Source organism: Anabas testudineus, chromosome 17 (genome assembly GCF_900324465.2).
Source record: "Anabas testudineus chromosome 17, fAnaTes1.2, whole genome shotgun sequence".
NCBI lineage: Eukaryota > Metazoa > Chordata > Actinopteri > Anabantiformes > Anabantidae > Anabas > Anabas testudineus.
The window spans coordinates 16,161,434-16,178,285 of NC_046626.1; the positions used below are offsets into that span (position 1 = coordinate 16,161,434).

Consider the following 16,852-nt stretch of genomic DNA (forward strand, 5'->3'; position numbering starts at 1 on the left):
ACCAACAACAACCAAAGTAAGAATAGGTTGGGGCATCGGGTCCTAAATGATCTAAAGTAAAGATGCATAATTTTCTCAGAGGTTCAAGTTCCTATTCCATGGACTATGTAATGAAACATTTCATTTTCAATTTGCCTGATGTCAAACCTGTTGTAGATGAAAGTCTTTTTTAAAACATTAGTTACTCATAGTTACAGTGTTGACCTCAGTCCACTAGTTTTCCAGGCCATCATACAGTTTTGTTCATCGTATGCAGATTTGGACACTTGTGTGAGTGTCGTTCGAAGCTAGTTTATAATTTATTCTAATTTATTTCCCACCCAGCTGTATTTAGAGCTGTGTTCTTGAGAGGACACTGCTCAGAAGATAAGATTAATTATAGTACCTCTCAGCAAATAAGATGAACTGGGGGTTTTCTGAAAGAATGTTTAAAACATAATTACCCAATGTTTTTCTCAGTGAATTCCCCCGGGTTTTTATTTTCAAGTATTGGTTACAATCACCTGAAAAAATAAATAATATTATGTAACACATAATGAATGAGGTGGTCTTACATAACTTTAAAGGAACAAATATTAAAAAAATACATTAGAAAGTCAATGTTTCCCATCGCTGATGGATTCCATAATGAGGCAGGCCCCCTTAACCATTTTAACAACATTACAGAGTCTGTTTAGAAATCTGCTAAACTACATGGTAAAACAGGCAATTTACAAGCACAACAAAATACACCAGCATTTAGCTGGAGTATAATTTGAGATTAGTGAGCCTTAAAGCTCCTGGCCTGCTACCAATAAAAATATGTTGACTCGCTGATTCACAGTGGACATTGTACATTTACTATGTGATGGATAAGAGAAGAAGTGAAACGGCTAAAGCTCGAAGTACAAGCCAAACTCTGACAGATGAGGCCCCTCAAACGAACAGCATAAACACATGCAGCGGCTTGTTTGACTTGTGCCTGGAGGAAAATTTTGATGTCTGAAGTCTGAACTTTTGGGCAATTGTGCAACACAAAGTCTTTTGAAATGTGCTCTGTTCAGTGTTCAGTGTTCCTCGGCCCTAATTGAACTAACAAGGCAAACAACTGGTTTATGTTTAGGATTGTGCTGTATTTGCCCAGAGAATTCTGACTCTTTTTTTTTTTTGGTCACTTTGTGATTAAAAACATTTCTTACATTATTGTTAAGGAGTTCTTCCTTTGTTCCTTATTCTATGGCAAAGAAACTATTTATGGGAGCACAACAAATATTAACAATAGCACGACATCATCACAAGATGATAATATAATTACGCTATTATATCTGGATAATAATATGATATTTTAATGAATGAATAAAGCCACGAAAACCCACAGTGGACAAGTTAAGAACAAGTTGTTCACCTTGTAAACATGTTTGTATTAAGGAAGGAAATTTAATTCTTATTTGATGATTATAAAAAAAGAAATCCCTACAGACCATTTATTATAATGTAAAAGTCTGTAGTGATTCATAAGATACAAAGAATAATTTAATGTAATAGTACGGCCATAAAAATACTTAGCATCTTGGTTTTGAATACTTCCCTTTTTGTATAAAGTGTTTGAACAAGCTGATACAGTACATATGTGTGATAACTGTGTATGATAGAGGTTCACTGCAGGTCCAGCTTCACATGCTCTTCTTTGCCCTCTGGTGGTGGGTGAAGTTAGTGCATTGACTTTATATTGAAAAATGACACAAGCAAAAAGACAAACAAGATGTCACAAAGTCGTAAACACATCCATATGAAAACAGCTTCAGACACGAATGCTGGAAAAAAAAAACTGGACTGAAGACGCATATTTGCGTAAAGTGCAGAAATATCTAAGCAAGTTGAACTCCTGGATTTGATTGAGCAGTGGCTCTGTGTTTACAGTTCTGAGGAACCAATAAACACTGAAGAACAATCCATGATGCTTTTATGTTTGATCCACGGCATCGTGAATGTGGCCTCCATAAAAGATACCAATGTGCCAGTAAAAGAGGAGGGGGGGGAATGAGACTGCAATCTGGTGTAAACAGTTCTGGTTTCAAAACATTTTTGAAGAAGACTTGTTTTATGTTTTATGAAGCAGGAAATGCCTTCAACATGTCTGTTAGACATCAATGACACACACTAAATGTTTTGGAAGGAACACTGACTGTAAATGACTAAATTAAAGTCTATGTTTAAATTAGTCTGTCAGCTGAAGACAATTATAATACTTCTCATTCCTGCAGACCATTCACCAACACATATTGAAGAGTTTTAGATTGTATTTGTTGTTGACTTTGTTTTGATTTGGTTGATTTTTTAGTTTGATTACCTTAAATCAATGTCAGATGGGATGTGAATATAAGCATGTAGCCTGTATTAAAATCACATCATGCGTCGTTCTGTCATTATCATAAAAAGATGAAGAAATGCTGTGAGGCGCCACTGCGCCACCATGTGTATAAATGTAAACATGATGATTATGGAAATGACACAATCTGAATGCATGAAATGTGAACTATGCCTTTGTTTGTTTACCTTCACATCGCTGGCAGACAAACCAACATCACCACCACCACCTGTACAGCAGATTTCTGAGGAAGGAGATTGAGTTGCAGCTGAAACTGGTAAAAGGTAAATAAATAAATATGTGTCATGCAGTATGTCAACAGAGACAATGAAGAGGGTCTATCTAGGAAAAGACATCAACATAGGAATAGTTGTAGGAGAAAAAAAAGGTGGAAATCATTTGTCTTCTGATTTTTGCTCCTTCGCCCTGTCTCATATAACTGTGATTCCTCAGGAACTCATCTTGATGCAATTCATCGTTGTCCTCTAGATATATTTTATCCTTACATGCAGTTAGTTTTGCTAGTGTTTTATGTCAGATCTGGGTTGTATGGTCCCTCAAAGCGCCTGGGGTTCTCTTGTGGTCGGCAATCACAATGACCAGTGGTGCGAGAAGTGCACATACAAGTGCTGCTTCAGTTTTGTTTTTACTTAGATTGATGCACTTCTGTAAAATACTGTACTCTAACTACAAAGGTACAGCCACTCCACAAAGAAACAGGTTAATATGAGCATTACTTTGACTGAGTTGCTGATAAAAACAAAATGTATATATTGATAAAATGTAATTAGAAATATGCAACTGCAAAGTAGTAACCAAAGCTATCTTAATAATAAAAGCAGCATAAATGCAACGACTAGAATAAAACTACACCTCTCTATAGATCTATAACTATAGCTCTTGAATCAGCAGAGCTACTTATTTTCCACCTCTCACTATTATAATAGTGATAATTAAACCTTTGCTACCTCAGTGAACCTGAGACTGTGACGTGTGGTTGCAGGATATTTTAAAAAATCAGTGAAGGTAAAAGCAAATGTGAATTTCTGGACATGTAAATAGTCTTGAAGGTCTCATCTGTGTCATCCTCATGTCCATGGAGGCCTGCAGCAGCAGCACTAGGAGTACTAGTAGCAGTAGGTTTGGGAATCCAGCACAACTTTGAAGTGCATTCAGTTAAAAACATGTGCCTAATGACTAGACACCACCAGGCAGCGGCTGTGTGTGTGTTGTCCTGGAGGCCACAGCACAGATCAGGGGTCGCAGGACCTGCTGAGCGCCGTCTGTCTGTGCGCTGCCGCTGGAAACTGTTTGTGCCTCAACTTGTTTTATCTGCGCGGTGGGTTGTGGGTGTGTGAGCGTCGAAGTAAAATGGCGGACTTGGCAAACGAAGGTGAGTAAGTGGCAGTATAAGAAAAACAATACTGCTATTGTGATGGTGTAAACGGCGCCTGCCCATTATATGTACATTTAATAACTGCTACGGAGCCACTTGGCCTCATGTGAACAGTGAGTTCGTGGGAATTACAGCTTCGCGGTGCTTGCAAGGCTACAGCGTTAGCAAACTAGCTAACAAAGCTAACGTCTGGGTCTTGGCTAATACCTGGAATGACTCTAAACGCCCTCGAATGCTGCCTGCTATTAGCTGGGGCAACGCTACGTCCTAACGCTAGCACCCGGCTATTTATAGGAGAGTGTTTTACGGGTTGTGGTGAACGAGCTGAGCTAAATTGCCCTAACGTGACTGTAAATCCAAGCCTGTTAGGCCAAAGATGGAAACCTGTGTTTGTGCTAAAGATGATGTGAAAACGCAGTGCGAATGTGTTGATGTCACATCTGATAGGAAGTGTTTACAGTACGGCGTCGTCTTATTATTCAAAGCTAACGGAGTTAGCATCGGCGTGCAGTTGCAGGGTTGCTTCACGTTCATTTGGGCGCGTAGAAAGGGAAACTCAAGACACAATCTAATCGCTGCTTTCTTGGCGTGATTCATTTCGTTCGGGTTTGCTCGTCTATAGATTGATTGAATCACGGTATGAGATTTCAGTGGGAATGAGGGTGCCATTGCTTGTCAGACGAGATGACTCATGCGGGGATGTAGCGCATTAGCGGGCTAGCTAAGCTACATTCGGCTTTAGGGAACAACCGGTGGCCCCGACTATTTGCTGGTTCGGGTCAGCTAGTGTAAATGCTAGCTAGTTAACAGAAGTCGGGAACATTTCGGGCTACTTGAATTTCTGCAGCGCTGCATGCTGGATTTCATACACTAATTTGCCAGGCTAACGTTAACCCACTGCAAACCACAGGCAGATACTAAGCTCGATGTTAAATATAGGTCACACAGCATTTCAGTGCTTTTTGACATTAAACGTGTTTCCCACATAAACAGCTTATCCAAGAGAGTTTGTGTCAGAGACGGTGAATGTTGGTCCACAATCCTGGCAACGTGCTGTTGGTTATTTGGCTGTTACTGTATTTACCGTTTTCCCTGCAGACCTTACAACGACAGTGATGCTACACCTGCTCAAAGTAACAGGCCCAGACAGAGGAAAACCTTTGTCTGCTAATGTTAGAGGATTACACACTGTACACAAGTTACACTGTGAAAGTAAACACACTAAGTGGCCCAATAACTTGGTCTTATCATTGCTCTTGCCTTTGTTTTTTTTTACAAGCTTAATGTAGCTACAAAATAATTAGGTAAATAAAATAAATCTTATTTCTGATTGCAGAAGAAGCTATAGTTGCTGTTTTGCATTTCGAACGACTGGAAGTCTGATTGCAGTTTGATACATAGATCTTTAAATGAATGTTAATGTTAATATAAATTTTATATTTGGTCATACTGTTTTGATATTTGAGAACTGTTTAGGTCACCAGAATGTGATCTCAGTCTTCCTGGTACTCCTAATAGGATTGCATGATTAACTGTGGTATAGTCTGATCAAGAGAAAAGCATTTCCTCATGTGAACTTGTTTAGATTGTTTTCACACTTTTTTTTTTTAACCCAGCTGAACCTGACATTTCAACAGAGCTGTGCTTTCCCTTGCTAAAATCTTTGCCAGAATGTTTATATAAAACACTATAAGTTTGTAAACCAACATTTTTATATTACATAGATTCTGTGTAGTATAGGATGTGCACAATAGTTTTGACAACCCTGTTGTTGGATGTGGTTTATTTATAGATCACTGTGCAATGAGATGTGACATCTGATTAGGTACTATTTTGCAGAGTAGCACTGATGGGCATTTTCTAAGCTTTATCAACAGTCTTGATGTCACTATTTCTAAAGCGGACCATCAACATCAAAACTACTAAATGAGTAGGCCATTGTTTTCAACTGTAAAAGCACAAAGAATAAAACGGATAGGATTGCTGTACATTTTACATTAGCTTGGATGACTAGCCTACATCTTCTCTTAACAGACAAGCCTGCCATAGCGCCTCCTGTGTTTGTTTTCCAAAAAGATAAAGCACAGAAGGTAAGTTTTTCTGCTACTCAAATACTCATCATGCCTAACTAAAACTTATGAAACCATACATACTTTATAATAACGTGTAGTTGTGACTGAATTAATAAAAGCAGACACTGCATAACTGTTATTTAAGCTTTATGAAAAGTCAAAATATGCTTTTTCTTGTCATTCATATTGCTTAAATAGCACTTCTTTTTTTTTTTTTTTAAATAGCACCCACTGACATCAAGCACAATTTAAACCAGTGTTATTAATTTTCCAGTGATTTCAGTGTCCATTAGCTCTACTCTGAGGTGAATAATAACTAAACAACTTGTTTTATTTCAGCGGTCTGCAGAGGGCTCAAGTGCAGAGGATGGAGAAGGTAAATGCCCAAGTAGTGGAATTATCTTTGTCAAAGATTAATGTGAAGTGAAGTGAAATATAAATTTTATGTTGCCAATTTCAGATTCAGATAAAGACGAGGCAAGCTATTGCCCCCCTGTGAAAAGGGAAAGGACCTCATCGTTCCCACCCCCACATACTGGTAAGGGCATGTGGTGACTAAGCAGAGCATTTTCTGTTTTTTTTTTTTTTTTTTTCCTTCCTTGCTTGTGGTGTACACATCAATTTGTATGCTGAGTGTAATGTCTGTCTCCTACTTTGCAGTCCCCAAGAACAATGTATTCATGCCCTCAAGCTTCTGCCAGTCTCCAACTGGGAACTCTGACTCTGAGCCAGGTGAGGCATCTAGACCACTCTTTGTTTCTCTTAAGAGCTAAAAGGCCCTTGGAACTTAAAAAAAAAATCTATGTTTCAAAGGTCAGATTTATTGTTTTTAACTATTCAAGGCTTCAGACAGAAATTGGACGAAATTGTTACGCAGTCAATCTTTTGTGGCCAAAAAGAACAAATGTTTGAAAATGTATTTGTTTTATTACAGTCATGGCACTGGGGAGGCTTAAATAGGTTGGTAGTGAAGTTTTTCATGTTCCTTTTTTGCAAATTCTCCCCCTTCACTCTGACCAGCTCAGGTTAACTTGCATGTGGTAATTCTACTCCTTCATTAACTTATTAAAGGATAAGTAAATATAAATTGAAGTTAAATATCAACCTCTCAAAATGCCCATTAATTCAGGGTAAATGACTTGTAGAAACATTATGACTCGTGACTACGCATGTCCATAATCTTCTAGATTATGAGTGTTAGGACTGCCGAGATCGGCTCGGAAACTGGTTGTGAGTTCATTAGCCGAATTCACGATGCCAGTATTAGGAACAACTTTCATATTTGTGGAAGCAGAGGATTTATTACTGTACTGTGCCTTAGTATAATGTTCTGACAGTTGGCTACAGTTTGTGTGATACAGTTGAACATATTAGAGAAATGGCGTATTAGTGTTGGGTCTGTTTTTCTGTGTAGGCATCTAATAGTTGTTCCCAGTTGTTGAAAAGTCTTTCTCTTTCTGTTTGAGGTCGAGCACAATATAAAACATTTATCATATAATAGGTAGTAGCTGATTGTCTTATGATATATGACGTGTAATAGTTGATCACATTTGTCTTTAATATTTAAATCCGGGTGGGATGTACAAAGAAAAAAAAAATGCTGTAATATGTCATGAATGAAATACCTCCTTGATTAAGAGCTTATTTTTTGGTGCCTTTGGTGTTTGGCCTTAAATCATATCACCAGCTTAATTGGTGCAGTCTTAAAAATAATCATAGGAACGTAGGATATTGGTTTGGTAAAATAACATCACAATTTGGTTGAAGAGATGAAAATGTCCTAATAAGTCTCTAGAAAAAATAGGATGCAGTTTTTCTAAATGCTTCAGGCTTTCTGCTTTAGTACTGATTAAGGCCAGGTCATGCCAGGCTTCTAAAGCCACTCAGATGGCGAGAGAGAGGTAGAAAAAGATGTGACATTGTTAAGACTGTCATGTTACCGTAGAGGAATTTAAACTCTTAATGCTCTAGATGAATATCTGTGGTAATTGGTGTTGTGTTAGAGATGGGCAAACACTTAAACTGTCGTAGATCTTTTTTTCAATGTCTACTTCCCCTTTGTGCTCCATGTTAACAGAGGAGAAGCCTGTTGGATTCCGTTTGAAGCCACCAACTCTCATACATGGACAGGCACCAAGTTCAGGTTGGTCTTTATTGTTGTTATTTCTTCATGTTTATGACATTTGTCAAATGGAAATGTTACTTGAACTGAATTCGACAATATGTTGAGAAAAGAGACAATTTTGCTGTGCTGTAGGCGTCCCAAGTCAGAAACCCAAGGAGCAGCAACGCAGTGTCCTCCGCCCTGCAGTCCTTCAGGCACCACCCTCTAAATCACATATAGAGTCAAGTAAGAAAAGCTTAGTCACTTGAACTCATTCCTCAATATTAGCTGCATAATAGGACATCATTCAAACCGTCATTCAGCCTTCTTTGTCTGAAAATGTATTGATAACTGATATCAATACTTGATATTGATAACTTGATAACATGCATTGTGTTTGTTTTGTGTTTTGCACCTTACAGGTTTAATTTACTAAGTGGTATGTGATTTTTATTCTTTTTGGTTTACATCTAGATTCCAGTTGTGGAACAAACGGTGTGAAAAAGTCATCAGATGGGGCAGCCATTCAGTCCCTCTTCTTGAACAACACAGAGCACTCAGCCACCATGGCCAAGTCACAGGTACGACGCTCATCCTCTAAAAAGTCAAGGTCTTGGTAATAGAAAAGCTACAGCTTTGCTATAGAAATATATTTAAAAATACACACGGAAATTAGTGGATGCAAGTTCAATTTAGTTTTATTTGTATTGCACCAAATCGCAGCACGTCATCTCAAGGGACAAAATATTACTGTATACAGAATCGTATAGAAAACCCAACAACCCTACTTGAGCAAGTACTAGGCAACAGTGGAGAGGGAAAAACTTCCTTTAACAATAGAAAACTCCAGCAGAACCAGGCCCAGGGTGGGCGGCCATCTGCCCCGACTGGTTGGTGTGAGCGGAAAGAGGAGAGAGGGCAGGTCGGTAGGGCTGGTAACTGCACTCTGGAAAGGCAGAGGATACCTGCAGAGGAGTAAAGAGAGAGGGAGACGGGAGGAGGAAGCACAGGTATGGTAGAGGGAAAAGACAAAGTTAATGACATGCAATGCTGGCATTTGAATGGATAGAGGAGGGGAGCTCGGTGTATCGGTAGAAGTCCCACAGCAGACTAATCTAAAGTAATGGCCCAGAGTCACCTGAGCCATCTCTAACTATAAGCTTTAGCAAAAAGGGAGCTTGTTCTATAGGAAAGGAACTTGATGGCTACACGTTCTGCCTCCCATTCTACATCTAGAAACTCTAGGTCACAAGTTGACTCGCACTTTGAGAATAAAGTATTCTGCTAGGACAATATGGTACAATATGGAACTATGAGGTCTTCAAGATATGAGGGAGCTTGACTATTAAGTGCTTAATATGCGAGGAGAAGGATTTTTTTCTATTCTGGATTTTACAGGGAGCCAATGAAGAGAAGCTAATGTAGAAGAAATATGATCTCTCTTGCTGATTCCAGTCAGAACTCTGGCTGCAGCATTTTCGATTAACTGGAGCCTTTTTAAGAAGTTATTGGGACATCCTATTAATAGTGAATTACAATACCCAGTCTAGAAGTTGCAAATGCATGCACTAGTTTTTCAGCATGAGATGGGATGCTACTAATTTTAGCAGTATTCCTCAGGTGAAAAAGGCAGTTCTAGAGGTTTCTTTTATGTATGATTTTAAATGAGATATCATGGTCAAAGATAACTCACAGTATTACTTGAAGCCAATGTTATGTCATCTAATGTAACAATATGAATGACATGATGTCTTTCAAGTTTTTAGGACCAAACAAAAAACCTCTGTCTTGTCTGAATTTAGAAGTAGCTCACAGGTTCTTTTTTGGTTCTCATTTCAGAAACATGAAAATGAGGAAGATGGAGCAAGTAGTGACAAAGACGGAGGCGGAAGCGAGAAGAAGGAGACAAATGTAGCAATATCTTTTGTGTTTGGTCAGAATATCAAAGACAGAGCAAAGGTGGGTTGATGTAAAGTAAAAGTCTGAAAGTGACAGAAGAGAGGCTTCAATTTTCTTAGGCTAAGAATAGTGAGTTACCTTGTTAAAGCCTGCATGGTCGGAAGCTTAATGTAATTATAGAATATTATAGTGGTTTGTTAATTCTTGTTTCTGACAAGAAGTGCATTTTGTCTTCTGTTTTGTCCAATATTAGTTTGTGTACCTTTTGTTTAGTCCGGAACTGTTTAGGCAGAAATAGGTTTAGACTATATGGAAAGTTTGTATGATGCATATTGCTCAGGATTTGTGAAAGTTTGTGTTGTGCATTCCAAATTTAACCTTTTTTTTTTTTTCTTCTTCTTCTTCTTTTTCTTTCCTTCTTTAGTTGGACGAGAACAGCACAGAAGATAAGTTGAAGGATAGTGTGCCACCTGAGTCTCAATCAGAGGGCACTAATTATTTCTTACAGTACATTTCTACCCCAAGGTAATGAAATTTGTGTCTTCCATATATTTTAAGAAACAGATGTTCATTTCAAATAAACTCATTCACGTTAAATTCTTTCCTACATTTTCAGTTCAAAAAATGCCACAAACAGTACAGACAGTGGGGCAAAATTTGTTTTTGGGCAGAACATGTCTGAGCGTGTTCTGGTAAGTTCATACAGGTTGTTGCATGGAATATTTGCATTTTGCCAAATTGGAAAACACCTAGTGATGGAACTTTAAACAGTTTCCAATGATCAGCTTTTATGTACTTTCAGAGTCCCCCCAAGGGTGAGTCCACAAATGAGGAAAATAAAGATGCTTCAGACCCTTCATCACAGGAGTCAACACCAGAGAAAGGTAAAAGCAAACCTCAAAGATTACTAATGGAATAAAATACCCCTGCCTGCACCCTGGTGCAACAATTTTCCAAAAAAGACCTGACACACTTAAATAAGCAGTGCAACAGTGCACTGAAACTATAATTAATAAAAAATGTAATTGAAATATAGAGGAAAGAGAAAGTAATGGCACTGTTGGCAATTTCCTGTTTTTCTGCATAAATTTGTCATGAAATATGATCTGATTTTCACCAAGATTACAAATATCAACAAACAATACATTCATACACTGAGAAAATACAGTCATGATCTTTCATGTCTTTATTCAACATACGCAATTATAGTAGAAAAGGTAAACTGTTTTAATAACTAATAATAACTGATTAATCATATAATTTATATTAGGTTCTGGCTCTGACTGGTCCACTTCAAAAAATGGATTTAATGTCTCAAAAGCTTTTTAACATATTTTAGCATATTTAATCACAATAAGATTTCCACGACTGTCCTTATGTCCAATGACAGCGAAAAGGCAGCATTTCACACCTGAACTATCTTCAACTGCAAGCTCAGAAAGGAAAGTCTGGGGAGAAAGAGAAAACATGCACATCAAAGTGGTGATGGAGAGCATCACATTGTCACAAGTGTCACTTGGTGACCAAACATCTACAACTCGAGTGAGGTGTGAGGGTTCTTACTGTTGTGTTTTATCTCAGCAGCAAACAGCGTGTCAGAGTCTTTGGAGGAGTCTGCAGCAGCATACACCAAAGCCACAGCCAAGAAGTGCATCTTAGAGAAAGTTGACGTCAAAACTGGGGAGGAATCAGAAAGCAATGTTTTACAGGTATAGAATGGACTCTCTTTATTGAAGACATGCTGTAAATAAATGTGACACAAAGTAACACTACCCCCCCCACACTTTTTTCTTAGATGCAATGCAAGTTATATGTTTTTGAGAAGACTGCTCAATCATGGATAGAGAGAGGTCGAGGTCTGCTGAGGCTCAATGATATGGCATCGACAGATGACGGCACGCTACAGTCCCGTCTAGGTAAACACACCTGCAGAAACAGATAATAGATAATAAATCTGTCAATAATAGTTCAATTTCTCATGTGCATCGTTTGAATACTTATGTGAGTTTAATCTTTGAGTCAGTGTAGATATTGTTACTGCTTATCATTCCATAACAGTAGTTCTTAGATAACTGTTAGAATATCTGACACTGAACACAAGAGGGAGCCCAATCCCACGCTACTAAACTTCTTTAGACTTGATACCCCAGGATGCTGTTAAAAATGGAAGAATACATGTCAGACAAAGAAGCCATCAACATAGGGTCCACAGTTATTGTTCCAACTAAGTCTGCCAGAAACCTGGGGGTGAGCATTGATGATCAACTGAGCTTTACCGATCACATCTTATTGTGCAGGCTCTGGTCATATCTCGGCTTGACTACTGCAATGTCTTACTGACAGATTACCAGCATGCACTATGAAACCCCTCCAGATGTTTCAAAATGCAGTAGCACGACTCATTTTTGATCAGCCAAAAATGACACACATTACACCACTCTGCACTGGCTTCCTGTAGCTGCCCGCAGCAGGTTAAAATCCCTGACCCTTGCCTACAAAGTGTACTCAACAGCACTGGCTTACCTGAACTCCCTTATCCTTGTCTACAATCCATCAATGCGCTCTGCTGACAAAAAGACGTCTTGTGGTCCCCTCACACGATCCCAGGCAAATTATTTTAGCTCTGTGCTTCCACATTAGTGGAACAACCTACCCACTCTGCACGCTCAGCAGCCTCATGCTCAACTATCAGAAACTCCAAACTTCCACAACTCTGCACTTAAAACCTAAAAGAAAAATGCACTTATACCCTATTAAATTGAAACAGCTCTTTCTAGAGCACTTTACTTTAAAGTTTGTCTCCTTTGCTTAGGTATTTGCTTGCTTTGCACCTCACTTGTAAGACACACAAAAGCATCTGACAAATAGCTAAATGTAAGCATTTTTTAATGTCCATAAAACATGGCGTAAAACTAAACATATTGCTGCCTGTGCCTGCACTTCATTGCTGTTATGCGTGTTTGTCGTTGAACTCAGTGATGAGGACCCAGGGCAGCCTCCGGTTGATCCTCAACACTAAACTTTGGCCCCAGATGCAGGTGGACAAGGCCAGCGAGAAGAGTGTACGAATCACTGCCATGGACACAGAGGACCAGGGGGTCAAGGTCTTCCTAATATCGGTATGTATCAGAAAGCAAAAGACTGCGTGTCCTTGTATACAGCTAAAGCTTATTATATCTGAAATATAGCCAAAGAGTACATAAAACTGCTTTATATGCTCTGCTATGGCTATGAAAGCTGTCTCATAATTAATCTGTCGCCATCAGCCTGATATATGTTGACAGCTGCCTAGTTAGCATTAGCTATTTAGTTATGAGAAACGACAGAGCTAATAAGTAAAATGTGCACACTAAACAGACTTCTCCTCCAAGCCTTCACCTTGTGAGATAATGGCTTGTCAAAAATCTAAGTGAGTTCAAATCAGTGAACTGTGTTTTCAGTTGGTTACTTTTAAAAGTGATATTAACTTTCAACACTTCAAGACAAAGCACTGCTTTTTTCAGATTATGTTGCCTCATGCTGGGTCAACAGTAACTGGCATATTTACTTTCCAAGTTAAGTTATGTTTGTTTGTTTTTTTATCAGTGTGATTTCCGGTCCTGTGGAAATCATGTAATTATTAGACAACATTCCTGAGAACTACGAAAGCTGTTTCATAATTCTGTAAATGGGGTTCAATTTGTTGTTCCACCCTTAAAACATTATTAAACCCATTTAAAAAATACTAATTTACCTTAGCTTATTATTAAGCTATTGTAAATCATTTTCTTTTTAATGCGAAAAGTCTAATTTGAATCTTAAGTTGTCTGTAGGACTTTTACCCCCTTTCAGTATGGCTCCACTTTTGTCTTTGTTTCTCCAGGGTAGCTCTAAGGACATAGGTCAGCTGGCTGCAGCGTTACATCACCGTATCTTAGCCCTGAAGAGCCGGGCAGAGCAGGAGCCCGAGGCCCCGACAACAACCATCCCTGTGGCGGAGGTACCGCAGTCCAATGAGGACGACAGCGACGAGGATGACAACAACTCTGCCTCCGCTTCAGCCTCCACTCCTGCTACAAGTCAGTGCTTTTAGTTTCCTTTAGTACTTACTTACTTATTTACTTACTGTAAATATCAAGATAAGGCTAAGATTTGTTTGTATGTTTATATTGTGGAAGTATTTAGACCACTTGCACCAAAAACTCTAATCAAACTCACTTTCTTTTGCAGGTAATTCAGAGGGAGGAGAGAACCAGGCAGCAGGAAGCACATAGCGTCAATCATGGAAAGCCTCCTAAGATGCTGCTGTTGAAGCATTTTACTGTAGGCATCTCCATGGACACCCCTTGACCAACATGGGTCCTCCAGACCAGTACCTTTGGATATTAGAAGTCTAGCTCCAGGAAATAACCCCCTGTGCCGGAGTGTCTCACCCAACTCGTGCAGTTCATCTTTTCTGCATTCAGCGTAATATCTGGAGTCTTTCTTCCCTCCCTCTCCTGTTATGTGCTTTATTTTTGTTTTCGAGTATTTTTTTTTTCCTCTCCCCGATAGCAAAAATAAAGACTTCAAAGCTTTGGTTTTGGACTTTTCTGCTCATCATATTGATGAGTGTAAGGGTGTTTTCCTCAGCATTTTAAAGTATGGCACATGTTAAGACTGCAGTTTCTACTTTGGGACCTTTTTACTCACTCTACAGCCGTACCTCTGGACGCCACACATCCAGAGAAGCTTCATTCACAGTGTATTTGACTTGCCATCCAGTCAGTTGTTCCTACATTGAGTCCATCCCTCCACCCCCACCCAGTATGTGCATTAGGTTTTGGCAAATGTAATTTATTTTGGGCTGTCATATTCATGAGGCATCTCAACACATATGTGCTGTTTGTTATGGCTAGCCAAGTCCATTCAAGTTGTCATTAATAGCGGTTTCTTATATTTCCTATTGACCTATATTATAGTGAATAAAAGACTGAAACAGTGCAGTTTCTGCTAATGTGAGTTAGTGATGAAAAGGGCAGAAGGATTCACCTCAAAATTTTCTTTAAATTAACAAGATGTTAGTCATTCACGTGGGTTTTTATGATTCTTTTTTTTTTTTCCAAATCAAGAAAATTAACTCAGTCTACATTCTGCATGTAACCGTTTTATTTTCTTTACAACATCCCAGGGGTTTATTGTGTTGATGCATTTTTATTTTGAAAGTATAATTTTTTTTATCCATTTACATTTGGAAAACATGTTGAATGAAGGCTTAACTTCATGTGTGGAAAATTAAAAAAAATGAGTGGTAACTGTAATATCCTTTGAATGTCATGTACATTTGAGTATGTCATCATTTAGTAGCGCACCATGTTTTCTCATCTCTTCCGACTGCCCCCTTTACAAAATAAACCATTTTGGACTGACACCTACGATTTTTTTTTTCCTTTCTCGAATTTGATCATCTTTGCCAGATCCAAACTTGAAATCCAAATTTTTAGGGTAAGACATCAGCGGACAACGGTATACTTTGGCACTAAGTCCTTGATCTGTTTTGTATTTATGTGTTGGACCTGTCCATGTACGCCATGCTGTGAGCGCACTGCAAGTAGAAATCAGACTAAAACCTGCTTATATACTGTACGCATCAGACAACCTCTTGAATATTTGATTTGTGCCAGTATTGTCAAACATAACAATAGTTCATCTACACTAGAAACTGCCACGCCTCCAGAATAGTCCTTATCTGCCTTTCTGTGGTGACTCACTAGTGAAGTTTTTTTTTTTTTTCTCATGCTGTCTCATGTAAATAACTGCTGTGGTATAGTAAAAAAAAAAAAAATCTAACCTTAGTTGTTGGGACAGTACAAAATCTAGAGTTGCTTTGGATAAAATTTAAAGAGGCTCAACACTCCTGCTTGTTTTTGTCGGGTTATAAAACTTTTGTTAAGCCAAATCCACCAATGACGACCCTAACAACTTATCAGGAAAGCTAAGGACACATTTTTAGTATTAAGTTGGTATTTGGTATTAAGACGTCCATAATAGTAATATCTCTAGACTAGCTTTCGACCATTCCCCTACATCTTTCATTCTGTATCAGTGTCTAGCTGTCACGAAACCCACACACAACCATCACTCTACTCCTTACATGACATTTTACAAATACTTTGGATATAACAGTGAGATGGAATCCTTGGATGTAGAGCCCCTTAAAACCTCTTGTGTTCTGCACACTTTGTGTTATAGATTTCATTTTCAATAAATAAAATTGCCATTTTTGCACAATCCTCATTATTCAATTCATGAGAGGAAATAGTTTTTAATTTTTTGCAAATTTAACTGTCGCACCCTGAATTGTGATCAGGTTCTATTTGCTTAAATTAATCTTGATGTGTGTCAAACTTCATTGGAGTCCCCTGTGTGACACTGAATTGACTAGACATTTAGAAGTTTAGAAAAGCACAGGCCTGTGAAGGATTAAGATCTTACTATTCAAATTGCATGTTGGGACCAAAAAACAAGCCATAAAGTGCAATAAACTCTGAATATACATCATGATAACATTTTAACTGATGAGGAGTAGCATTTAAAGTAGTGGAATACCACTACTCATCAGAGCAGGGAGTCTTTTTCCTCATGCTCTGCATCATGCTATGGGGGTTTAGCTAAGTAGCAGGAGCAGCGAGATTGGTTTGAATTGAGGAAATAATGACAGCAGCTGAAATCCTTAAAGAAAAGCTCCAGAGTACACACAACCTAGACTAGGATGACTGTTGACTTTTCAGCATGAAAATCATCTGACGCATACAGGCGAGATTACTAATAAATTTGCTTACATTTTTGTAAATATGTCTCAGCATTACAGGTTATTGCGTGTGAATTTCTCAGCAAAATCTTATTTTATCCACTAAATATTAAATCTACAACACAAAGTGTCCAAAAACTGAAGGGGTCTAAAAACCTCCGAAGTCACTGTAAATCTTTCTGCATAATAACTGGAGGGGTTTCGCCTGAGGCTTCAAAATCCCTCAAAAACACTGGCAAGAAAAAGTTTGGAAAAAACAAGACAT

The 16,852-nt window shown here is 38.5% G+C and overlaps 1 protein-coding gene across 3 annotated transcripts; it reads left to right on the forward strand.

The window, feature by feature from the left end:
- The first annotated feature begins 3,650 nt into the window (after window positions 1-3,650).
- ranbp3b (RAN binding protein 3b) lies at window positions 3,651-15,211 on the forward strand. Of its 3 annotated transcripts, none has more exons than XM_026374587.1 (17): window positions 3,651-3,740; window positions 5,778-5,833; window positions 6,155-6,191; window positions 6,276-6,353; window positions 6,476-6,547; window positions 7,893-7,958; window positions 8,073-8,165; window positions 8,394-8,500; window positions 9,759-9,878; window positions 10,243-10,343; window positions 10,435-10,510; window positions 10,621-10,702; window positions 11,400-11,527; window positions 11,614-11,734; window positions 12,795-12,937; window positions 13,681-13,876; window positions 14,028-15,211. In XM_026374587.1, the coding sequence occupies exons 1-17, from the start codon at window positions 3,719-3,721 to the stop codon at window positions 14,069-14,071; spliced, it is 1,542 nt and encodes a 513-aa protein (XP_026230372.1). In that variant the 5' UTR covers window positions 3,651-3,718; the 3' UTR covers window positions 14,072-15,211. The 3 variants fall into 3 exon arrangements, with proteins under 3 accessions (XP_026230372.1, XP_026230373.1, XP_026230371.1); XM_026374588.1 differs by having other exon boundaries at window positions 11,403-11,527; XM_026374586.2 differs by lacking the exon at window positions 3,651-3,740 and having other exon boundaries at window positions 3,771-5,833; window positions 11,403-11,527.
- Window positions 15,212-16,852: the final 1,641 nt, after the last annotated feature.

Excerpts from the sequence above, each read along its gene's own strand:
- ranbp3b (XM_026374586.2), top strand. The coding sequence starts at position 5,750 with ATGACTAGCCTACATCTTCTCTTAACAGACAAGCCTGCCATAGCGCCT. Across the intron at positions 10,344-10,434 it reads CAGTACATTTCTACCCCAAG|TTCAAAAAATGCCACAAACA; the intron begins GTAATGAAATTT and ends CTACATTTTCAG. Across the intron at positions 11,735-12,794 it reads CACGCTACAGTCCCGTCTAG|TGATGAGGACCCAGGGCAGC; the intron begins GTAAACACACCT and ends CGTTGAACTCAG.